At 46.9% G+C, this 25341-nt stretch overlaps 1 protein-coding gene across 1 annotated transcript in view; it reads left to right on the plus strand.

Moving 5' to 3' along the window:
• Positions 1–25341, plus strand: part of LOC132586766 (ras GTPase-activating protein 4-like) — an 81118-nt gene that overhangs the window by 46987 nt on the left and 8790 nt on the right. Inside the window, exons 5-16 of the mRNA XM_060258857.1 lie at positions 6112–6241; positions 11717–11798; positions 12996–13130; positions 15099–15190; positions 17165–17282; positions 18438–18591; positions 19817–19881; positions 19982–20094; positions 21119–21311; positions 22879–23016; positions 23943–24087; positions 24640–24809. Of these exons, the coding sequence (XP_060114840.1) occupies positions 6112–6241; positions 11717–11798; positions 12996–13130; positions 15099–15190; positions 17165–17282; positions 18438–18591; positions 19817–19881; positions 19982–20094; positions 21119–21311; positions 22879–23016; positions 23943–24087; positions 24640–24809 (1535 nt within the window). The remainder of the gene's footprint in view (positions 1–6111; positions 6242–11716; positions 11799–12995; positions 13131–15098; positions 15191–17164; positions 17283–18437; positions 18592–19816; positions 19882–19981; positions 20095–21118; positions 21312–22878; positions 23017–23942; positions 24088–24639; positions 24810–25341) is intronic.

The raw sequence follows: 25341 nt of genomic DNA on the forward strand, positions 1-25341 counted from the left end.
TTCTCCTCCTCCTCTTCTAGGCTTGCGAGATCCCCACTGGTAGGCTGTGAAGGGAGCTGGGTTGCCAGCTCCGGGTTGGGAAACTCCGGCAGACTTGGGGATGGAGTCTGGAGAGGAGAGGGACCTCAGATGGGTCCAATGCCATGGAGTCCATCTTCCAAAGCATCCACTTTCTCCAGGGGACCTGATCTCTGCAGTCTAGAGATGAGCTGTAATTTTGGGGCATCCCCACATCCCACCCAGAGGCTGGCATCCCTGAGAGCCAGTTTGGTGTAGTGGTTAAGTGCACGGACTATTACCTGGGAGAACCGGGTTTGATTCCCCACTCCTCCACTTGCAGCTGCTGGAATGGCCTTGGGTCAGCCATAGCTCTGCAGAGGTTGTCCTTGAAAGGGCAGCTGCTGTGAGAGTCCTCTCAGCCCCACCCACCTCACAGGGTGTCTGTTGTGGGGGAGGGAGGTAAAGGAGATTGTGAGCCACTCTGCGATTCAGAGTGAAGGGCGGGATATAAATCCAATTATCTTCTTCTTCACCATCCTCTCTCCTGCTCCCCCAGACCAGCTGAAAGCTTGGCTCTGATTCCCTTCCTGGAGAAGAGGGGATCGACGTGTCACACAGAACTCCAGTTCTGACACACAGCCTTGCCCACGCTTCACCTCTTCCCCCCCAAATCCCAACAGCATCTAAGACTCTCTAGCGATGAGAGATCCCTGCTTGCCAGCGCAGGCCGCTTGCTGGAGGAGAGCTGCGTTTTACAAGTGAATCCAAATAGAAGAAGAAGAAGAAGATATTGGATTTATATCCCGCCCTCCACTCTGAATCTCAGTCTCAGAGCAGCTCATAATCTCCTTTATCTTCATCCCCAACAACAGACACCCTGTGAGGTGGGTGGGGCTGAGAGGACTCTCACAGCAGCTGCCCTTTCAAGGACAACCTCTGCAAGAGCTATGGCTGACCCAAGGCCATTCCAGCAGGTGCAAGTGGAGGAGTGGGGAATCAAACCCGGTTCTCCCAGAAAAGAGTCCGCACACTTAACCACTATACCAAACTGGCCCAAAATAGAAATTTTGGGGATTCACAACCAATACTCCCTCCAAGCTGCGGAGTCTTGTGGGCAGGAATTCTACTTTGTGAGCTACTGGCATGAAAGTTGTGAGCTACGGCATAAGTCAGTTTGCTCTGGAGCCTTTTTTCCTGAGCGAGGAGAAAGATGTGTGAGCTGGAGGCTAACAAACGGTGAGCTAGCTCCCACTAACTCAGCTGTTCACAATCTTCCATACGGCTTGTTCAATTCAGAAAGATGTTAAGAAGAAAAGGTAATACACAGTTCTGGGTCCCCACCCCCCAATTTGGGAAAAATGACATTGATATGGGATTCAATGAAAGGAAGGATTAGGGGCTCAAATACCACCCGCTATTATTCCCAGGTCCCCCCCTCCCAGCCACTAGTGGGGATAGGGGGTTAGGGTTGCCAGATCCAGATTTGGAAACTCCTGGAGATTTGGGGATGGAGCCTGGGGAGTACCTCAGCGGGGTACGATGCCCTAGAGCCCATCCTCCAAAGCATCCATGTTCTCCAGGGGAACTGATCTCTGTAGTCTGGAGATGAGCTATAATTCTGGGAGATCCCCAGGTCCTGTTCCCCCCTCCCCACAAAAGATATTGATTGGATTTATAAGAGACTTAAGGGCTTGCAGACAGACTTGCAGATATTCTTAATTTGCACAAAACTGTTCCAAGACAAGGAGACTTTTAGGATCTTTAGAAAGCAGCATTCTGGAGTCTGCTGCTGTTTCCCCAGATCTTTGCAGATCCATCTCACCTTGCGTTTTAAATGTGACTCTGGGCTACAGAAAAGATCAGGCTAGAAGGGCAGAAAACGGTCAGGCAAGAGAAGGATCACGCAGCAGAATTCCTCTGCCACCCCCCTTCTTTTCCTGCACTGCCTTTTTTTGCTGTCGTCTGTCTGCCAGGCTAGACAGGAGCCAAGAGAGGACGTGAGCCGCTTGCTGAAGGGCCAGCCGAATGTGCAGAGGGACCCTGGTGATTCATCCTTGAGGCGTGGGAGGAAAACCAATCCCCCCCACCGTCCTCGGCAGCTGCTGCTGGGCTGGTCATACCCTTATGGCTCAAAGCAGTCACAGCTGCTCGGTTTTGGAGCCGGGGTTTCAAAGGCCCTCTGGCGAATATGGATGCTGCAATAGAGATTTTTTTTAAAATTTACAATTCTTTCAATTTTTACATCAACTTTTTCCAACCAAAATGATCAATTCTACATTACTGCCAGTGTTCCCTCTAAGCTGAGTTAGTGTGAGCTAGCTCACAGTTCTTTAGCCTCCGGCTCCCACATTTGTGTCTTACCTCAGGAAAAATGGCCCCAGAGCACACGAATTTATGCAGTAGCTCACAGCTTTAATGCTAGTCGCTCACAAAGTAGAATTTTTGCTCAAGACTCCACAGTTTAGAGGGAGTATTGATTACCGCATATTATATCTATGTGCTTATTAATCCATCCAGTTCAAACTGATATAAACTTAAAAACAATATACATTAGAAATAAATCACGTTTAAAGGGTCTTTTGATATAACATCATATTGAGTTAGATATTCCAGTACCGAATACTGTATAGCCACAACTCTTGATTCATAATTTCTGGGAGACAAGGATGAGCATGAATGGACCATTTTAGACAGCACGAAGTAGTCCCGTATTTTAAGTAGCCCTTGGTGTATAGTAGGTGGTTTTTTGTCTAGCCATTTAGTAGCTATGCTATTCTGCAGCAGAGATGAAGGAGGAAAGATCCTTTGAGAGCCAGTTTGGTGTAGTGGTTAAGTGTGTGGACTCTTATCTGGGAGAACCGGGTTTGATTCCCCACTCCTCCACTTGCAGCTGCTGGAATGGCCTTGGGGTTAGCCATAGCTCTGGCAGAGGTTGTCCTTGAAAGGGCAGCTGCTGTGAGATCCCTCTCAGCCCCACCCACCTCACAGGGTGTTTGTTGTCGGGGGAGAAGATATAGGAGATTGTAAGCCGCTCGGAGTCTCTGATTCGGAGATAAGGGCGGAGTATAAATCTGCAATTCTTCTGCTTCTTCTGCTAGCAATATTTTAGAATGTAGGTTCCAAGGCCCTAGACACACGTTGCAAGGTTCCCAGGTCTGTCTTGGATCCTGTCCAGCCAGATCTGCTCTGGGTGTTCCATATGGAAACTTAATTATGGGGGCTGGTTTGGATTAGGACTGTGGCACGTGGGGAGGAGAGAAAGTCTACTTTCTTGAGGTCTCTGAAGAAAGGATAACGTAATGTCAACATTTGTTCATGGAATAACATGAAATAGTCAATGAGGTTGATGATTCCCCATAATCGCAAGGATGACCAGGGCTTTTTTTGTAGCAGGAACTCCTTTGCCTATTAGGCCACACACCCCTGATGTAGCCAATCCTCCTGGAGCTTACAGTCAGCCCTGTACTAAGAGCCCTGTAAGCTCTCAGAGGATTGGCTACATCAGGGGTGTGGCCTAATATGCAAAGGATCTATAAAACCTGGAACAAAAAAAAAAATTCCAATATATTACAGGCCTCCTCTGTATTTTGTGCGTCTTCTGTAAATCAGCAGCTGACCATGGCAGGACTGTGCCATACACTTGTATGAGGTGGAAACATGAATCTACCTCATATTAAGTCAGAGACTCTGGGTCTAGCTAGGTCAGTATTATCTGCTCTGCCTGGTAGCAGCTCTCCAGGGTCTCAGGCAGAGGTCTTTCACTTCCCCTCCTACTTGGTTCTTTTGACTAAAGATGCCAGGATTTGAACCTGGGCCCTTCTGCATTTCTCCCAATGAGCTAGGACCCTCCTCAAGGAACCGTGGCAACTACAATTCTTTGAGGGTTGCTCAAGATCTCTGTGTGAGACCTCTTGGCATCTTTATCGAACTGCAATCCTTAGAGAATCCAGGGCAAACGGTTATAAAAATTGAAGATCTCTCTACTATTTGGATGCCGAAAAATCTCTGTTAAAATTTCAGGTCTGCACTCTGCAACTCGAACCTGTGATTTGTTTGCTCATGCTTAATCCCCCCCCCCCTATGAAATGTATGTATGTTCTTCACAGTTACTCCTGCCTCAATAAAGAAGCATTACACATGCAAATGATGTACACTGTATGTTTCAATTTACATTAAAAAAACCACACAGCCTGCCTACACAGCGTGATTGACTCTACGGATCTCCCAGCAAAAAGTGGAGAACCAAAACATTCCACAGATCTAAAAAGAAACCATTTGACCCTCCCTTATTCGAACGTCAGCCTCTCGATTTCTCTTTCTGCGCTATAAATATTCTTGCCACTATGAAAAGATAACCATCACAGATCAGCTCGCCTTTTGCTAGTCATGCCGAATTGGGTTTTCTGACTCATCTTGGGCTGTGTCCAAACTGTGATGCCGCCCCTCTTCTGAAAGTGGTTAGCTTGGCTGGAGAGTTGAGTCATCATTTGGAGGAATAGCACGCACGCTTCGGCTTCTGTGCTTTCGTATGCATCAAAAATTATTGTGATTAATTTGACACCTATTGAATGATTGCAAATAGCTGCCCTCCAGATAAGCGTGGTGCAAGTGAACGTTTCGAACGTTTGGCTGCTGCCTGTTTGTGACTTAGCAAAGCAAAAGAACAGTGGCAGCACAATATATGAAATCCAAAAATACAACAATACAAACTATTGTGCACAAACAAACACTCTTAACTGGTGTATATAAAGTTCTATTATAATGAAATGAACAGCCTACAACAGTGGGCATACATTCATACAGTATAAATAGAAAACAACAGTCTCAAAACAATATACCAAGGAGGACCCCACACAGCGTGGGGTCCTCCTTGGTATATTGTTTTGAGACTGTTGTTTTCTATTTATACTGTATGAATGTATGCCCACTGTTGTAGGCTGTTCATTTCATTATAATAGAACTTTATATACACCAGTTAAGAGTGTTTGTTTGTGCACAATAGTTTGTATTGTTGCATGTTTGTGACTTAGGGCTGGTGCTGTTAACCAAGCAGCATTTTGTAAATGTAGAGGGCAAAGAGTCATTTGTGCAATGCTTACAGTGAGGAATTCAGTAGCTGCTGGGAGAGAAGTGAAAAGCCTGGTGGAATCAGCTCCCTATGGAAATCCGGGCCCTACCTGGCTTGCTGGCTTTTTGTAGGACCTGTAAAACGGAGCTGTTCCACCAGGTCTTTGTATGAGGCAGCAGGCAACTATCTATCTATTAGATCGGTTGACTTCCCCCTAGGCCCTCACGGCCCGCTGCACCACTATATTGTGGTGCTGTATTGTGACATTACTTTTGTGCTATACTATCTTGCTTCATATCATCTTGCTGAACTAGCCTGCTGCAACATTCAGTAGATTTTCAACTTCAACATTCAGTAGATTTTATTATTTTATTGTGATTTTAATCCCCCAAAAGGGGGAAGGGGCGGAACAGAAATAAACTAATAATAATAATAAAAAAAGATCTCATGCAGAGTTAGGGTTGGAAACCTCCAGTTGGTGACTGGAGATCTGGGATTACAACTGATCTCTAAGTGACAGAGATCAGTTCACCTGGAGAAAATGGCCGCTTTGGAAGGTGGACTCTTTGGCGTTAGACCCCAGTGAAGCCACTCTCTTCCTCAAACCCTGCCCTTCTCAGGCTATACCCCTAAAATCTCCAGGTATTCCTCAACCTGGAGCTGGCAACCTTATGTAGAGTCTAGGGGCAGGAATGTTAATATGGTCCAGGATTACAAACTGGCAAACTGAGAAAGCAGGATTGGCAAGACAGGCAGGAGAGGTGAAGGGAAATGGGTGAGAACACCCACTGCTCCACCTGTTGCAGCAGAAAAGGAGAGACGTCATCAGATGCTTCGCTGCAAATCCTAAAATAGTCTCTGACAGCATTTGTTGCCAGGTGGACAGGTGGAGAGTTGCCAAAGCTGTCTTTTGTGTGGCATTTCTGATATGCGCGACTCTTAAATTCAGTTCAGCCTCGTGCTGTCCCTGCAAGGTAGGATGCTGCTGTTCTCAACTGGAACATTGGTTTTTAAATGTTCTTTCCCTTCCCTTCTGCCCCCAGGTTACAGCGGCTGGCTGAACCTCACTGAAATTGACCCGGATGAGGAAGTCCAAGGGGAACTTCACCTCCGAATCGAAATCGCGGGCAGTGAGGCGGCGAAGAAGTTGCGCTGCCAGGTGTTTGATGCTCGGTAAGACTGACCTGGGTGGGCCAGAGGGCAATGGAGCTTTGAAAGATGGCTAGGCCTGGATGGAAATGGAGGTCAGAAAAAGCAAAGAGAAACAAGACAAGGCAAGGCCTGATGTGAAGGTGAGAGTGACAAGAAGGGGGACTCACCAGGTGTCCAGTTTGGTGTAGTGGTTAAGTGTGCGGACTCTTATCTGGGAGAAACGGGTTTGATTCCCCACTCCTCTGCTTGCAGCTGCTGGAATGGCCTTGGGTTAGCCATAGCTATCTCAGGAGTTGTCCTTGAAAGGGCAGCTGCTGTGAGAGCCCTCTCAGCCCCACCCACCTCACAGGGTGTCTGTTGTGGGGGGAGAAGATATAGGAGATTGTAAGCTGCTCTGAGTCTCTGATTCAGAGAGAAGGGCGGGGTATAAATCTGCAGTCTTATTCTTCAGTTTAGGGCTGGGTGCAGGTGTGGGGGGCTGAACCAAGTGCCTTTGGGGGGGACCTCACCACCACTGGATCTCCTTGTGAGCATCAGGAGAGGAGGGAGAGAGAGCATCTGTTTGATAGCAGTGGCTACTCTCTTTACTATGTCCGTTCCCACTTCTGTAATGCCTGCACCCATCTGCCTTTGTGATAGTAAAATTCTGGTATAGTATTTATACAATTGTTTTCCATGGTTTTCTCCTTTAGTTTGCCTTCCACGGGGCAGGAAGCAAGAGCAGGACACTCCAAAGCAGGAGACCTTTTCACAGCCGACCGGCTGTGGAGAACTCCTGGCTTCGCTCAGTGATCTTTGACTGTCTGCCAACCACAGGAGTCCTTGGATAAAAAGCCGAAACGTCTTTCTGAGGAGAAAAGAATTCTTCTCTCGAGCCCGTTCTTGTAGCTCAGTTGTTTATTTTTTCCTCTTTAACATTTCCATAGACGGCTAGCATGTTAAAACATCCCGTCGCTGGTGTGAAAGTGGACAGTTGAAGCTTTTCATGGCAGGAAAGTCAACATCACCAGCTTGGAAATAACATTGCATTAAGCCTCTGCTAAAGAGACAGGACATCTCCCCCCCCTCCCAGGCTGTTAACAACTCTGTGTAGTGTAGGAGGGAAGGATTACTAGAGAAACTAACAAACTCAAGTGGTCGAGTTAAAGCCAATACGTACGGTTGTCTTAAAATTCAACCCCATGAGATAAGATTTAAGTTGTTGTTGTTGTTATCAGCGGTCATTTGGTAGAAAAATAGGTGGTGGAGCTCATCTAGGGATTGTTGCACATACTATGCAGTTGCACATACTAGTCAATGGACAAGGAGGTGGAACCCTCAGAAGGAGGAGGTGGAACACTCAGAAAGGTTCAGGAGCTGTGCTCCTGTGAACTCCGACTGAATTATTATTATTACTGCTACTACTATTTCCCTCAAAGTTAAATTGGAAAAAGGAAGCTTTCTTTTAAAAGTTGACATTTTAATGCTTTTAGAATATGTGCAAGATTTCAGCTGGCCTCCGTAGCTTGCAAAAGATGTGGAGCTTGCTGAAGTTGTGTTATTAGTGTTAAGTGCCATTGAGTCACTTCCAACTCATGGTGACTCAAGGAGATAATGACCTCCAAAACATCCTAATGTTAACAGCCTCACTCAAGTCTTGCAGACCGAGGGCCGCGGCTTCTTTGATTGAGTCAAGCCACCTCCTGCTGGGTCTTCCTCCTTTCCTGCTGCCTTCAACTTTTCCTAGCATGATTGTCTTTCCCAGGGACTCTGGTCTTCTCAGAGTGTGACCAAAGTATGATAGCCTCCATGTAGCCGTTTTAGTTTCTAGGGACCCCCATCATCTTGATTTGACAGAGCTGTTTCATTATCCTCCAACATTTAATAGAGGAAAAACAGGAACATTCTTGTAACAAGGGAAGAGTTCCAGAGCTGAAAGAGTCTCAGAGGGGCCACCTTGGCCAGTTCCCTGCTCAGTGCCAATGATCTAATCAATCCATTGCTGAGAGATGGCTCACCAGCTTCAGCTTGGAGTTTGGCCATCCTTTCCTTGGGATAACAGGAAAAAGGGTCTCCTATTGTTCAACTGAACTCTGCCCTCCTGTAATTTCAGCGCATTCGTTCTAGCCTCGCCTTCTGAAGCCACAGACAACAGAGAAAGGGCTGTGGCTCAGTGGTAGAACATCTGCTTGGCGCACACAAGGCCCTGGGTTCATACCCTGGCATCTCCAGTTGAAAGGACTAGGTAGTGGGTGACCTTTGCCTGAAACCTTGGAGACTGGCTCCCAGGCTGAGTAGACAACAGTGACTTTGATGGTCCAAACGTCTGATTCAGTAGAAGGCAGCTTCACATGCAAGCTTTCTTTCTTTCTTTCTTTCTTTCTTTCTTTCTTTCTTTCTTTCTTTCTTTCTTTCTTTCTTTCTTTCTTTCTTTCTTTCTTTCTTTCTTTCTTTCTTTCTTTCTTTCTTTCTTTCTTTCTTTCTTTCTTTCTTTCTTTCTTTCTTTCTTTCTTTCTTTCTTTCTTTCTTTCTTTCCCCCTTCCCTGCTTTTCTCCCCAACAGGGACCCAAAACACTCTTCCCCTCTGTGTTTTATCCTCACAAGCACTCTGTAAGGTAGTCTAGGCTGTAAGGTAGGCTAGTGTTTGACTGGCTGATGGTCCCCCAGCAAGTTTCCAGAGCAGCATAGGGTCTTTTCAAACCTGGGTCTCCCAGGCCCTAATCCAACATCCATACTCAGGGTTCCCAAGCTTTTTGAGCCTGCAGGCACCATTGCAATTCTGAGACAATGAAATGTCTGCAGACACAAAATGGCTGCCTCAGGAGGCGGAGCCAGCCACAAATTGGCTGCTGCAGCTTACTTTCAGTCACATAGTGAAGATCCTTGTGCTGTGGCGGCAACTGCTGCCAAAGCTCCATTTTAAAAAATATTCACAGCCAATCAGAAGCCTTGCTGTCCAGAAGCCCCACATGACTACACCCAGGGCTTTTTTTTGGAGCAGGAACTCCTTTGCATATTAAGCCACACACCCCTGATGTAGCCAATCCTCCTGGATCTTACAGTAAGCTCTGTATTAAGAGCCCTATAAGCTCTTGGAGGATTGGCTACATCAGGGAGGGTGTGGCCTAATATGAAAAGGAGTTCCTGCTACAAAAAAAGCTCTCACCTACACCTACTTTCTAAAAACACTTGGCAGGCACTAGGAGGGGTGTTGGGGGGCCAAAGTGCCCACAGACACCATTTGGGGGACCTTATCACTATCCACACTGTCTGTTCCATGTGGAACCCCTTTGAAAACTACAGTAATGTAGTCTTCTTTCCTTTAGGCTCTGGGTACTTGGTTTCTTCAGCCTTTTGTCACTTCTCTGTTCCTGTTGCGTGTTTCTGTTCTGTTCTACCTGTTCTATATGTTCTATGCCTTTCCTTTTCAGTACTGACCTTCCTCCAACTGAGGACTCAGGAGGCTGCTGTCCTTTCAGTCAAAAAAAGATCATTGTCCTAGAACAGGCTATCAGTCATTTGCAAAGCAACGTTACAGCTGCAGTGGATGAAAGAGTTTGTGCACAGTTCAGCGGTTGTGCACAGGCGTTGGCACCAGAGATGAGGCATCGGGTCCCTGCTCGGTGCTTTAACTCTGAGGGAGGCGACAAATGCCTCTCCTCTCTTTTTCTCTTTTGCATAAAACAATGGTCAGACAGCAGATGAAATAGGTGATCTGAGTACCCATCAAATGGGTTCCACCAGCACTATACTGAGGACTCTTGCCTCTGATCCTGCCCTGGAAGTGCAGAGTTTCTTTTAAACTCACTCACTCACACACACAATTCTGTTATTATGGTGCCATACAGATCTCAGGTTTTTATGGTTTGGCGTTTTAAATTGTTTTATTGTATTTTGAATGAACTTGTTGTACAAAGCCCTGAGCCCACTTTCAGGGAGGATGATATAGAACAGGGGTGTCAAATATGCGGCTCCTATCAGACCCACAAACAAGTTCGATTCCTTCTCCCTCTCTCTTGCTTCTTTCTGTGTCACAGCTGGCTTTGCCAGGATTTCTCAATTATACAGAAGCTACAGAGCAAAGCCTCTATTTTTCCATTGGCTGAGGCTCCTCTCTTGGGGAGGAAGTGGGGGGGAGGGAGATCTGCTTTGATACTGACCACGATATTGCAAGAGTGCTCATACTTTAAGCATGTTTTATTTGGGGGGGGTTGGTTTTTTTTTTTTAAAAAAAATCTTTAATTGTGTTTGTCTGTGTCCTTTATAAAGTTTATCTCCGTTACCTGGCACTACATTTTATGACACACATGGCCCAGCCCAGCAAGGTCTCATTTGTCAGATCTGGCCCTCATAACAAATGAGTTTGACACCCCTGATATGGAAGGAAGGATGGATGGATGGATGGATGGATGGATGGATGGGTGGGTGGATGGATGGATGGGTGGGTGGATGGATGGATGGGTGGGTGGATGGATGGATGGGTGGGTGGATGGATGGATGGATGGATAGATGATAGATGGATGGATGGATGGATGGATGGATGGATGGATGGATGGATGGATGGATGGGTGGGTGGGTGGATGGATGGATGGATGGGTGGATGGATGGGTGGATGGATGGATAGATGATAGATGGATGGATGGATGGATGGATGGATGGATGGATGGGTGGGTGGGTGGATGGATGGATGGATGGGTGGATGGATGGATAGATGATAGATGGATGGATGGATGGATGGATGATAGATAGATAGATGATAGATAGATAGATAGATGATAGATGGATGGATGGATGGGTGGGTGGATGGATGGATGGATGGATGGATGGATGGATGGGTGGGTGGATGGATGGATGGATAGATGATAGATGGATGGATGGATGGATGATAGATAGATAGATGATAGATAGATAGATAGATGATAGATGGATGGATGGATGGGTGGGTGGATGGATGGATGGATGGATAGATGATAGATGGATGGATGGATGGATGATAGATAGATAGATGATAGATAGATGATAGATGGATGGATAGATGGATAGATAATAAAGAATCATCTGCAGTGAGCTCCAGGTTGGCATTCTGGGGTTCCCCCTTCCTCCTGGCCTGTCCTCACAATGGACTGTGAGGGAGCAAAGCTGAGAACGAAACAGCTTCCTGGCCAAGTTAGGATTTGAACCCATGTCCACTCAGCGTAACCATAGGTGGGTAGACAGGTTATAAAAAGCATTTGTTGGCTAGCAGAAAATTATGGGTGGACTGATGACTTTTGTGAACTGATCTGCAAGACTGATTAAGACTGGTCGAATCTCCATGGAGTTCAGAGATCCTTCTTATCTTAACTTGCTTGCTGGTTGCAACATCCCTGTGAGGTGGCCCAGGCTGAGGGAGAATCTTCCGAAGGCCACTTTCCCCCTCCTTTGTAGCATGGCTCCCCACATCCGTTGCTCCAGCGAGAACCTTGGTATGCCCACCCTCATCCATGCCTTTCTTCTCTTCCCTCTTTTCCTTCCCAGGGATTTGGCTCGAAAGGACCGGAACGGGGCTTCTGACCCCTTTGTCAGAGTCCGCTATAATGGCAAGACCCAGGAGACTTCAGTGAGTCTGGGCCAGGGGCTAAATAAGACACTGGGTGTGTTTTGATGAGAAGAAACAATGAGTTTCCCTCTACACTCACAGACTGTATACTGTACCATCCTCTGGCCTCGTGAAGGGATTTGAAATTTGTTCCCCTTCTTTCTGGTGATGCAGGGGGCAGAAATGCAAAATCCATTTGGGCAATAATGTGTTGGAAATTATTAGGGACTAGCAGTTAACACAGGAAGAACCCTGCTGGATCAGGCCAATAGAACAGGGACGGTGGCTCAGTGGTAGAGCATCTGCTTGGTAAGCAGAAGGTCCCAGGTTCAATCCCCGGCATCTCCAACTAAAAAGGGTCCAGGCAAATAGGCATGAAAAACCTCAGCTTGAGACCCTGGAGAGCCGCTGCCAGTCTGAGTAGACCAAAGCAGGAGTCAAGTTGCACCTTTAAGACCAACCAATTTTTATTCAGAACGTAAGCTTTCGTGTGCTCTTTTAAGCACACTTCATCAGATGAGGGGATCAGGTATTGTGAGCTGAAATACAAGCAGTTTGTTGATTAAGAGGGCAAACTAACTGATCACATGGTCACATAAAACAGTGTGGCTTGGCCATTTGGTCTGGATAGCCATAAAAGGTAATAAAATTCCCTGCCAAATGATGTTTCTGCAAATCTAGGTGAATCACAAAAGGACATGTATATCACAGTTGTAGTCCACCCAATCTACTTATCAACATCAATCTATACATTATAAACATCATTCTATTCTGCCATTAGAAAACAAGAATACATAAAATGAAAATGGGTTAAGTATATGTGATGAGATAAATAGCCAATATCCCTTATTTGAGTATGTCAATATAAAACATTATTCTGATATGCTATTATAAAAGAGAAATACATTGGAATACTGTGGATGACAATACTGACTTTGATGGACCCAGGGTCTGATTCAGTGTAAGGCTTCTTCATATGTTCCAGCATCCTGTTTCTCTTTGGGAAGTCCTCAAGCAGGAACACAAGAGGCCAAAGCCTCCCCTTCTTTTCCCCTTCCCCGGCAACTTGCATTCATAGGCACGCTTCCACAGAGCATGTAGGTGCTGCTTAGCTGTCACGGCTAACAGCCCGTGATAGGCCTCCATACTTTGGTGAACTCCCATTAGACGGCCATCTAAGCCAATCACCATTGCAACCCTCCCGCCCCCCCACTCCAGGTGATCAAAAAGTCCTGCTACCCAAGATGGAATGAGACTTTTGAGTTCGACCTGGATGAGTCGGCCCCAGAGCAGCTGTGCATCGTGGAGGTGTGGGATTGGGACCTTGTCAGCAGGAACGACTTTCTGGGAAAGGTAAGTGAAAGCCAGGAAGAAGACAGACATGAGCTGTTCGTAGGGCAACAAGGCTGGTTTGGAAGCAGCAGCAGGGAGAGCCGTCATCGCTGTCTGCCCCTCTGTTTGCCAAAGGGGGGGCAACTTATCTATCATCTATATTACCTACCTTATCTAACTTATCCTGTTAGATAATTACATTTTATCCCACTCAGTAGAGTGGGGGTGGAACGCTGGACAACGTTCCCATGCATCAAGTGGAGTTGTTCCCCCCTTAAAATGTCATTTCTGTGTTCTGCATGCGCACAAGCATATGTGGTTAAACACAATAAGGAGCCATAGAACAGTGCAAGCTGTGTGGTCTTAAGACATTTATTTCGATTGACTTCTGTACCTTGTTTTGGATGTGACAAATTATTGTATCTTCTGAACCTGAGCACGTTTTTGTAATTATATATTTAGGTCTTGCTGACCGCTTGAATGTTCTTCGTTAGTCTTTTAGCGTCTCTGCTATTGTTCTGTTACTGATCGTACACACAGAAACATAGAAGCAGGGGTCGTTTTTTAGTAAAATAGGTGGCAGAGCTCATTAGCATATTCCGGCCCTCCCCCAGCCAAAAGCAACCCAATGTAAGAAAGGAGAGCCCCGGGCAAGCAAGGCCTGCTTGGCCTGGCTAGAGATCCAGCCAGCCCAAGCAAGCCTTGCACACCTGCGGCTCTCCTGGGCCGCCCCCCACCCTGTCAAAAGGCCAGCTAGCCACCGGCCACCCCAAATGGAGAAAGGGTGGTGCGGGCTTCTCCAGGGGTTAATGAGGGCTGCTGGGGGTGTGGCAAAGCCCTTGGCAGCTGGCTGGCTGCCCGCTCTAATCCAGGGATTGTTCTGCAGCTGCATCTACTATTCAATGGAGAAGGTAGGTGGGGAGGAAGAGGGGGAACCCTCAGAAAGGTTCAGGAGCTGTGAGCTCCTGCTGAATCTGAGCCCTGCATACAAGTATAATTTAGCCTCCATCCAGCTGAATTTGGAGCGTTTTATTGTTATAAGAGCGAGTCGATGCAACTGCTTGACTGCCATAGCTTTCTACCAAGGGGCCATAGCTCAGTAGAGTTTGCACTTTGAATGTAGAAGGTCTTGAATTCAGGCCCTGGCTCTCCAGTCCAGGGATCTCAGGTGCTGGGGAAGACCTTTCTTTACTTGATATCCTTGAGAGCTGCCCCTAATCTGAGAAGATACAGAAAGAAAACACCGTGTATAAATGCTCAGCAAACGATTCCACGTTTGGTCTCTCTTATTTATAGGATAAACACTGTATACCACGACATTAACTTTGCTGCCAACGTTAATGTTGTGACAATTGAATTTGGCTATTTGAGCAGTGGTTCCAAGTAGACACAGGCGACCAGATAATGATGTGCTTTTGAAACATGTAATATGAATACATAGGATGCATGTCGTCTAGCCTCCTTTAATTTCAGTTGAATAGAAATACCTGCAATCATCTCAGAGACTCCACATTCATTCATTCATTCATTCATTCATTCATATCTGTAAATTTATAGTCTGCCCTTTCCCATAGTGGGCTGAGGGTGGATTCCAACATGGTAAAACAATTAAAACTAACAAACAAGCAGATAAATTTCAACAATCAAACATTACAAGGACTTTTGCACTGTGGTTAGAGGCTGAGCCATTTTGATGTTGTTATGTTGATTTGCAAAGTAACTTATTATTGGTACCGGATACAGTGTTTAGCCTATAAATGAGACCAAACGTGGAATCGTTTGCTGAGCGTTTGTTTATATTGCAAAAATTATATACGGTGTTTCCTTTGTGTATCATTTGCTTTTACATTGTGTTTGTTCCTGTTGTACTAATCTGAGAAGATCAGGTGGAGCTAGATGGACTGACTTGGAAGAAGGCAGCTTGGTAGAAGGCAGCTTTGTGAGTTCAGTCGGTCTTCCGTTCTGGAAACAGCCTCTTCTTTCTCGCAGGTGATGTTCAACGTCCAGGGACTCCTCACAGCTCAGCGAGAGGAAGGCTGGTTTCTGCTCCGACCCGACAAATCCAAGCCACCACAGGACGAGTGAGTTGCTGTCTTGCCTGGTGTGTGTGTGTGTTTCACCTGTAAGGGGAGTGGAGTCCACTGGTTTTATAGCAATAGACTGAGCTCTAGGGACACTTCTGTGTGTGAAGTGTTGTCAAGCCACAGCCAACGTGTGATGACCTTGTCAGGTTTTCAAGGTTTGCCTGCCTCTGCGGAGCAACCCTGAGCTTCCCCAGCTGGCAGACCTGCTTAGCTTCTGATATCTAATGACCTCAGGCTAACCTGGGCCATCCGGGATATGGCAAGCAACACTTCCCTCACACGGAATTGAACCGGGGCCTATGGCAGTGAGCACAGTGAATCCTAACCACTAGACCGGGGTGGACAAACTTGCTTAATATAAGAGCCACAGAGAAGAAATGTCAGATGTTTGAGAGCCACAAGACATAAGAGGAAGGAAGGAAGGAAGGAAGGAAGGAAGGAAGGAAGGAAGGAAGGAAGGAAGGAAGGAAGGAAGGAAGGAAGGAAGGAAAATAGATGGGAGGGAGGGAGCAGTGGAAAGAAAGCAACTTTAAGTTTAAATGTATTCTCCAAGCCACCAGCTGGCTTGGCTTGGAGAAGTGGTTTAAAGAGAGAAATGCCTTCTCCAAGCTGGCCTGTTGGGCGGTGGTGGCTTTGAGAGCCACACAATATGCCACAGTTTGGCCACCCTCACACTAGACCATCAGGGAAGATAAAATGATGTCGCCTTGAGGTTTTCAAGGCAAGAGACATTCAAAGGTGGTTTGCCATTGCCTGTCTCTGCATAGCAACCCTGGGCTTCCTTGGTGGTTTCCCATCCAAGTACTAACGAGGATGGACCCTTCTTAGCTTTTGAGGGCTGATGTGATTGGCTTCGTCTGGGCCATCCAGGTCAGGGCTTAGAGATGCTGATCCTGGACTTAAGAGCACCTGCACTTAACAAGGTGGAATCTGTTACACACGTACTTTTATATTGTGATTTTTATCGGGAAGAATGGTCCCATCTTCTACTACCATTACTATCTAGATTTAATCCTCTGCAATCTTATTTGAAACTTAGACCAGAAATATTATGTAACTTTCTTGGAATTCCAAGTCATTGCAGGGCATTTATGTTGGCTAGACTAAATGAGTTTCCCTCCAAAGTTTTACAAGGGAGATATCGAGTCCCTTTAGGCGACAGACTCTGTTCCTGTGGAGCGAATATTCCCGACTCAATTCAGCATATATTGCTTGATTGTTCCTTTTATCATAATCTCCGTAAAGATTTATTTTGCAAGCTTTTTTTCTCCCCAGATTTGTCTATTCTGCCACCCTGTTATTATTTATTGAACGAGACTGAGGGGGAGGTTAGTGAGGCGGTGGCAAAATTTTTGGCTGACATCCTTAAATTTACATCTGACCATGTATGAATGCATCTGTAAGCTTGGTTTCATTTTGATTTTATCTCCAATGTTTAAATTTTTATATCCTGTGTATTTTTATTTGCAACTGTTATGCCATTAAAGGTTTGGTATGGTATGCAACTTTCTTTTAGAAGATTCTCAGAGCTCTGTATGCTATGCTGTGGCCAAATTTTATTACTTAGCATTTAGGAAACGTAAATCCTGTGTGACTGACATCATATCATAACTTTGCTTGTGTTGGTCTTAATCTTTTTGTATATCAATGAGCCTATTTTATGTTATTTACACACTACTTTTGATTCACTGACTATTACTGTGGACTTTTGCTTATTGCTGGCTCTTGCCATAATAAAACTGATTGGCTGACAAAACGACTGCACTGAAGCCCACCTACCCTTTGGGCTGACACACATTCTGCCAACTTCCTAGATGGTTATCACAGGAGAATGGGTGGCAGAAACAAGCCCTCCAAGAGTTACGCTGGAACGCAGGAGTGGGGTGGTGATTTCTGTCAAGGATCTTCTGATCTGCCCAACCTTGCTTATGGGGCATCCTGAGCATGTGACGGTCTTCCTTCCTGTTTTAGAGGCAACCTGGGAGCTTTACACCTCCAGGTGCGGCTTCGAGATGAGATGGTGCTGCCATCCAGCCACTACCAGCCTCTTGTGCAGCTTCTGTGCCAAGAAGTTAAGGCAGCAGCACAGGTAAAATTTGACCGGCCTTTTTCTGTGAACATCCCCTGCGTTGTCTTCTTTCCTTCCCAGATCCCTTTGGAGTGGTTCCTTTTTGTTTGTTTGTTTGCTGTCAAGTCGCAGATAACTAACAGTGACCCCATAGCGTTACCAAGGCGAGACATTCAGAGGTGGTTTGCCATTGCTTGCCTCTGTGTCATGACCCTGGACTACCTGGGTGGTCTCCCATCCAAGTACTAACCAGGACCAACCCCACTTAGTTTCTGGATCTGATGAGATCAGGCTAGCCTGGCCATCCCAGGACAGGGTGGACTTGTTACCACTCAATGTTAAAAGGCCAAACAATCCAAGAAGCAGCCATGTTGGGCCCCAGTGTATGGATCAGGACCATTGTTCTGGAGAAAGAAAGTGTTTGGAGAGCTAGTTTGGTGTAGTGGTTAAGTGCACGGACTCTTATCTGGGAGAACCGGGTTTGTTTCCCCACTCCTCCACCTGCACCTGCTGGAATGGCCTTGGGTCAGTCATAGCTCTCGCAGGAGTTGTCCTTGAAAGGGCAGCTTCTGGGAGAGCTCTCTCAGCCCCACCTACCTCACAGGGTGTCTGTTGTGGGGGAAGAAGATATAGGAGATTGTAAGTCTCTGATTCAGAGAGAAGTGCAGGGTATAAATCTGCAGTCATCTTCTTAATGCCCCAATCCATTTTGGCTCCCACACCACACAGCCCTCACACCTGTGTTTTGCTACTCAGTTACACATCTGAGGATGCTCCTGTATCATTGAGCTGTTAGTACTGTCATTCTTTGACCTTCTTAAATTATTCACTCTCTTGTCTGCTGACGTTTTCTTCCTGGCTAAATTGAGGTTTCCTCTTTTGTTTCTCAAGTCTATCTCAAGTCTGTTTAACCACAGAGTTACAGGCAAATGCTAGTAGCTCCCAATGTGTTGTCACTTTTGGGTCACTTTGGAAGTGATGTCATAGTATCAGAGATGACAGACTCCCCACCCATTTTGCCTGTCATTTTTCTCCATTGCAGAGGTGAGGGGTGAGAGGTTCCTGCCACCTTTCTCCTCCCCTCCCCCCCACGTAACTTTCTCCTAATGAGTTATTTATGAATATTTCATGAACTTGGCAGAAATGGTTTTCTCAATTTACTTTTTCCCCTCACAGGACAGGAAAGCACATTTAATAACCCTCATCGATGAAACCACAACCGCTGAGTGCAGACAGGAAGTTGCCATCAACCTTGTCAAGCTCTTCCTAGGTCAAGGGTTAGCCAAAGAGTTACTGGATCTTCTCATCAAGCTAGAGTTGGACAAAACTGGTATGTTTCAGGGAACGTCAAAATTTGGGAGGGTGATCTCTGCTTGGTTTGAACCACCCCTTCGTGTCGTGAGAGTATTAAGAGGTTGTCATCATGACCGGAAGGAGGGGGGATTCCCACCCCAGAGCCCAAATAAAGCGACCATGATGGGTGTGGACATTGCTTGTTCACCAGATTTTCACAAAAGCAACTTTTATCTTAAAGCATCTGTATGGTAATGAACTAAAGGGATTGGTTGACTTTGGCTGTGCTGCTGTGACGACAGAGAGGCAGGACAGGCAGAAGAATCTTTTGCTGGTTGAGCCGCTTCTACCCTAGAGAAGAGCAGAACAGCTTGAGAAAGAAAACAGCTGAAACAAGAGTCCTAAGAAAGGCGGCAAAGGAAGTAATTCTAGGTGAAGGAGACCCGAGAGAAGAGGGTGATCCAGAGGAGTGACACATGCTACAACGTTCTCTGTTTACAAGGAATTTTCTAGTCTTGACCCTGTGAATCCTCAAATTGGTGGAGGGATTTCCTTTGGGGAAACTTTTTAAACATTTTGCTCGTGTCTGTTGCTAATGGTGGCAGTCTTCTTGCTTCATTTCCCATTCCAGGCTATCTCAAAGCTTAACCTCTGGGCAAGGGAATGCAGGGTCTCTCAAATGTGCATGGATGTTAAAGTGGTGTGCAGATTACCGCCTGCCATTTCACATGCTGGTGTACTGTGTTTAGAGCTATTAACAATGGCTTGTAGGGTAGCTTTTTTCAGAGTAAACAACAACACACGTTTGCAACAGAGAGGTAAATTCCCACACATATAGGATAAGGCACTCGCAGTACACTATAGAAACCATTTGCAACTGGATTTTCCTGTTTGATCCTTTTAGATGGAGACGGTAGGGATTGAACTTGGGACCTTCTGCATGTGAAGCAGGTGCTCTGCCACGGACCCAGGCCCCTTTCCTAGTGTTATTGCCCTCCACCTTTGGAGGATGTTCTAAAGGTGTATGGTGCAGTCCTACAGCCGTGGCTAAGCCAGCCTGGCCCTACTGGTTCCTGGAGGGGAAGTGGGAACTTTATCTGAACCCATCTGAGGTCCATGAAGGAAATGTGATAATTAAAATGAAAAATGAGCAATAAGATCTGGGGGTTTTTTTCTTTCTCCTTTCTTTTTTCACAATGTAAGCTACATAGCCGTAAGTGATGCAATTAGGCACCAGTCGCAAGTAGTTTTCTTTGTTTCAGATGAGCCAAACACCCTCTTTCGGAGCAACTCTCTGGCCTCCAAGTCAATGGAATCCTTCCTGAAGGTACTTGCTGGGATCGCAGTCTGCTGGCGTGAATGTTACCTGGATTAAAGCCATTCTCTGACCCTGTCATCCCTCTGTCTCTCCATCTGCTGTCCTGTAGGTGGCAGGGATGCAGTACCTCCACAGGGTCCTGGGTCCAACCATCAACCGGATGTTTGAAGAGAAGAGGTACATTGAGCTGGATCCCAGCAAAGTGGAGAGCAAGGATGTTGGGTAAGAGGACTGCCAGAGAACCTAGCTGGGTCAGATCTACCTAGCCCTGCTTCCTGCTTCCTACAGGGGATGTTAGAAACCTCCAGGAATTCATAAGCAGGGTCTGAAAGGCACAGCAGATGTGTTTGGAGGTACACTGCCTCTGAAGCTGGAGGTTCTATTTGTTTATTTAAATACTTATACCCTGCTTTTGCTTCCCAGTAGGGATCCAAAGCAGATCACAATATCCATTTTCTCCTCTTCCAGCTAACAACCCCGTGAGGTAGGTTAAGCTGAACGTAACTGACCCAAGGCCATCCAGCATCCTTGGCAGAGTGTGGATTTGAACTGGGGTGTCCCAGATCCTACTATGTCAGTCTAAACCGCCCCCCTCTCATTATGCTGGCTTTCTTAATGGCTAACAGCTATTTAATAGGCCTATCCTCCCATGATTTTTTCTAGCCAGTTTGCTGCAGTGGTTAAAAGTGGCAAACTCTAATCTAGGAGAACTGGGCTTGATTCTGCACTCCTTCTCCACATGCAGTTGCTGGGTGGCCTTGCGTCAGTCCCTGTTCTCTCAGAGCTCTCTCAGCCCCACCTCCCTCACAGGGTGTCTGTTGGGAGGGAGAGGAAGGAAAGGAGTTTGTATGCCACTGTGAGACTCCCAGTGAAGGATGTGGTATAAATCCAGTTCTTCTTCTCCTTCTCCTCTTTCCCCTTTTCCTTCTCCTCCTCCTTCTCTAATCTCCTTTTGTAGAGATCTAAGCCAATGGCCATCCAGTGGCAGTGAGTTGCACAAATTAATTGCAAAGTACTTTTTTTGGTCCTTCCTGAAACCACTCTCCATCAGTCTGCTTGTGTCCCCAGGTTCTGGAGAGGAAAAAAATACTTTTCTTTACAATCTGTGCGTAATAAAAAAATTGATGTCACTTATTCCTACTTGGGAACTGAGCTTGAATCGGGGAATGGATGAGTTGGGGGCACCCACATTGCCAGGGAATGTTGCAGGAATAGTTGAGGTCTTGACTTCTCCCTGCCTGACCAGGTGCTCCAGCCTTCACTGGACCCAGAGTGAAAGTGACATGATCCAACAGAGCGTCCACCTCCTTCGGTCCTACCTGAATGACCTCCTTGCTGCCATCGCTAAATCCGTCAACCTGTGTCCCGCTGTCATCCGTGCCACCTTTCGGCAACTTTTCAAGAGGGTTGGGGAGCGTTTCCCAGAAGAGAAAGACCAGGTGAGCGCAGAGGGACCAAACCCCATCCTTGCTCTGTCCATAATGCAGCCTGAAGCATCTGAACAGGTGAAACTTCTGGGAGAAGGTGAAGAATTAAGCGGGCATGCCCAAATGATTTGTGGCAAATCTGGGCTTGGGGGCAGGGATTTGAAGTCATCAGGTGGGAGAAAGCAGCATGATGTAGCCTGATCTCATCAGATCTCAGAAGCTAAGCAGGGTTGATATTTGGATGGGAGACTACCAAGAAGAAAGCTGTGGTCGACCACCTCAGCTTCTCATTTGCCAGCGTGGTGTAGTGGTTAAGAGCAGCGGACTCTAATCTGAAGAACCAGGTTTGATTCCCTATTTCTGCTGCACATGCAGCCTGCTGGGTAACCTTGGGTCAGTCCCAGTTCTCTCAGAGCTCTCTCAGCCCCACCAGCTCACAGGGTGTCTGTTGTGGGGAGAGAAGACAAAGAAGATAGTTGGATTTATACTCCACCCTTCACTCTGAATCTCAGAGCAGCTCACAATCTTCTTTATCTTCCTCCACACAACAGACACCCTGTGAGGTAGATGGGGCTGAGAGAGCTCTCCCAGAAGCTGCCCTTTCAAGGACAACTCTGCGAGAGCTATGGTTGACCCAAGGCCATGCCAGCAGGTGCAAGTGGAGAAGCGGGGAATCAAACCTGATTGGCCTTGAAAAAGCAGCTTCTGTGAGAGCTCTCTCAGCCCCACCTACCTCACAGGTGGGGGAGGAAAGTAAAGGAGATTGTGACTGCTCTGAGATTCAGAGTGAAGGGTGGGATATAAATCCATTATCTTCTTGAAGAGTGGGGTATAAAAGGTCTTCTTGCCTTGAAAATCCCTTGCTGTCAGTCAATTGCAATTTGACAGCTCTCATGTTCGCAGGAGGCATCAGCTGGGTTTCCTGGGAGGCCCTTCTGGGCAGTTAGGGGCGGAAAAGGGTAGAGTCCTTTGAAGGGGAAGTTTTGGAGAACTGATGGTGGTGGGAGCCAGAGAAGCAATGGTTACAAGAAAGGAAATGCTGGGACACAAAAGCAAAGAAATGCAGAGTTAAGGTCTTTGAATGTAAGGAAGATGTGTTCCTATGGAGCCCATGAACAGGGGTGGAATTCTAGCAGAAGCTCCTTTGCATATTAGGCCACACACCCCTGATGCAGCCAGTCCTCCAAGAGTTTACAAGGCTCTTTTTTGTAAGTTCTTGGAGGATTGGCTACATCAGGGGTGTGTGGCCTAATATGCAAGGAGCTCCTGCTGGAATTCCACCCCTGCCCGTGAGTGAGCTGGATTTCAGGGATTTCAGCAGTATTATCTCAAGGTCAAGCTGGGATTTCAGCAGTATTATCTCAAGGTCAAGCTGCATTACCACCATTTGGCCATCAGCGCTGGTGGCACCCAAGTGCAGTTGAATGCCAGACCAGCAGCGTCCTCATTTGGAGCGTTGCCACAGCAGCACAGAGTAAGTTACCCGCTGGACAAGCAGAATTAGAATTGTGATCGCAAACGGGTGACTCTTTCCACCACTTTTGATGTGCGCTCTGTCCTGTTCCTTCTCCACCTGCAGAACATAAAGTTCATTGCCATCACCAGCTTCATCTGCCTGCGCTTCTTCTCTCCAGCCATTATGTCCCCCAAACTGTTTCACCTGCAAGAGAAACACGCCGACGCCCGCACCAGCCGGGCCCTGCTGCTCCTAGCCAAGGTAAGGCCACCATTTGTTCCAGAAGACAGTCCAAAAAGTTAACGGATTTGATGCTAGGTTCTTGGCCGAAGCTAAACCAGCCAAGCCAGAATTGGTGGCTGCTGTGAAGAAATGCATTTTCCCTCCTTTGGACATTGCAATGAGCAAAAAATTCACTTTGTGTTTTAAAATTCTCTCTCTGCTCACCGTATCTGATTTCTGAAGAAGTGTGCATGCACACAAAAACTTACATTCTGGATAAAACTTGGTCTTAAAGGAGCAACTTGACTCCTACTTTGTTCTCTCTCTCTCAACAGAGAGCAGGCAGGGAGACGGAAGTCAGTTGATGACTTTCCAGGCTCACCTCAACTACCTTTTAAGAAATACTGATAGATCTAGCTAGAGACAATAGGAAGGTCTAGTCCCCCGCCCCCATCAATCAGGGAAAAGAAATTTGGAGGTGTTGAATACTAGAGAGACTTCAGGAAGGAACTCATGAAAGATCTAATTGACCCAGCCTGGCCTGGTCAGTGGGTGGGGAATAGAGAGGTGATAAAGCACAGCGGAGCAAGGAAGAAGCACTCTTTTGTGCTGCATCCATCAGAACAGACCAAACTCTTAACTGAGGTCTGGAGGAGGCCATTAACCATGGGCTGGCCTGGAGAGGCAACTCTGTAGAGATCAGTAACTTCCTCAGCTAAAGAGCATGTCCTGTAGTTTAACACCTGATAGGGCATGTATAGAGAGAGGGACAGAGGTGCTCTCTATACATGGTGCTCACCTGGTGCTCTTCAGTTCTTGTGACCTTTGCTCCCCTTTTTCAAGGTCAGAGGGGAGAAGAGGGGTTGCAGCTGTGGCTCCAAGGAAGGGCCTGGGGCACTTACTAATTGGAAGTGTGGCCCACAGTGACCTGTTTTCCCCTCCCTGCCCATCTCGTTCATTGGCAGACGGTCCAGAACGTGGGTAACATGGATCCTGTTGTCAGTTGTGCCAAGGAGGGCTGGATGGCCCCTCTGCAGCCCACTATCCAGCAGGGCGTGGCCCAGATGAAGCAGTTCATCCTCCAGCTGATAGACCTCGAGGAGAAGGAAGGTGCGTGGGCCGAGGGAGGGAGGGTGTCGTTCTGGTTGTGGCTGGGAACCAGCATGGTGGTTGTGGCTAGTGTGACAGACTAGGACAGGGGTGGCCAAACTTGCTTAAAGAAAGAGCCGCATAGAATAAACATCAGATGTTTGAAAGCCAGAAAGAAGGAAGGAAGACAGGCAGGCAGATAGATGGAAGGGAGAGGTGAAAAGAAAGCAATTTTAACTTTAAATGCATTCTTCAAGCCGGCTAATGGGGTGGTGGGGGCTTTGAGAGCCACACAATACATGTGAAAGAACCACATGTAGTTCCCAATTTGCAGTTTGGCCACCTCTGGACTAGGATCTGGGAGGATCGGCTTCGAATCCCCGCTCATGCCTTGGAAGCTTTCTGGGTGACCTTTGGCCAGTCGCCTGTCCTCAGTCTAAGCCACCTGAAGTGGTTGTTTTGAGGATCAGTGGAAGAGAGGAAAATGATGTCAGGTGCTTTGCCTCCCCAGAAGAGTGGAAGTTTGCACACATTTCCATTTTCCAAGCAACTAACTGGGAACGTTCCTTTCAGAACTGGACTTGCAGAAGGCCCTGACCTTGGGGGGCCAGGTGGTGAAAGAGGGGCCTTTGTTCATCCACAAGGCCAAAAGCAAAGGCCCTCTCCTGTCATCTTCCTTCAAGAAGCTCTACTTCGCCCTCACTAATGAGGCCCTCACCTACGCCAAGGCCCCCAACTCCAAGGTAAGGCCTGCTCTGGGAAGGCAAGAGGAGCCAGAAGGTTGCTGGGCTGTAGGTGGCAGAGCAACCGAGTTCCTTGTCCTTCTGCTGATTTGTGATGCCCTAGTGGTGAGCAAGCCCAGGAGATATGAGGGAAGAGCTCAGCGGGGGAAATCAGGCCTAGTTCTCACTGAGGTAGTAAACTTTTGCTCGTGTAGTTGAATGCTTTTCTGTGCAAAACCATTCCCTGTTAAAAAAAAAAAACACTAGCATTTTGAAGAGGACAGTCCTTCTTCTCTGGCATGATGGTTTTCTGTGGGATTTCCTCCCCCCCCTCAGAGTAACATTTAGTCAAGTGAGTCCACAACTGGTCTGAAGTGGTACAGCCTAGATGCAACGAAGCCCTCAAGCTAGGACTTAAAAAAAAAAAAAAAAGCAGGAACACACAGGAATGCAGTTCTGGCTGTCTTAGTGTCAAGGTATGTGGCCTAATATGCAGATGAGTTCCTGCTGGGCTTTGTCTACAAAAAGCTGATGTTGTAAACCTAGCCAAAGA

Source organism: Heteronotia binoei, chromosome 18 (assembly GCF_032191835.1).
Source record: "Heteronotia binoei isolate CCM8104 ecotype False Entrance Well chromosome 18, APGP_CSIRO_Hbin_v1, whole genome shotgun sequence".
NCBI classification, from domain to species: domain Eukaryota; kingdom Metazoa; phylum Chordata; class Lepidosauria; order Squamata; family Gekkonidae; genus Heteronotia; species Heteronotia binoei.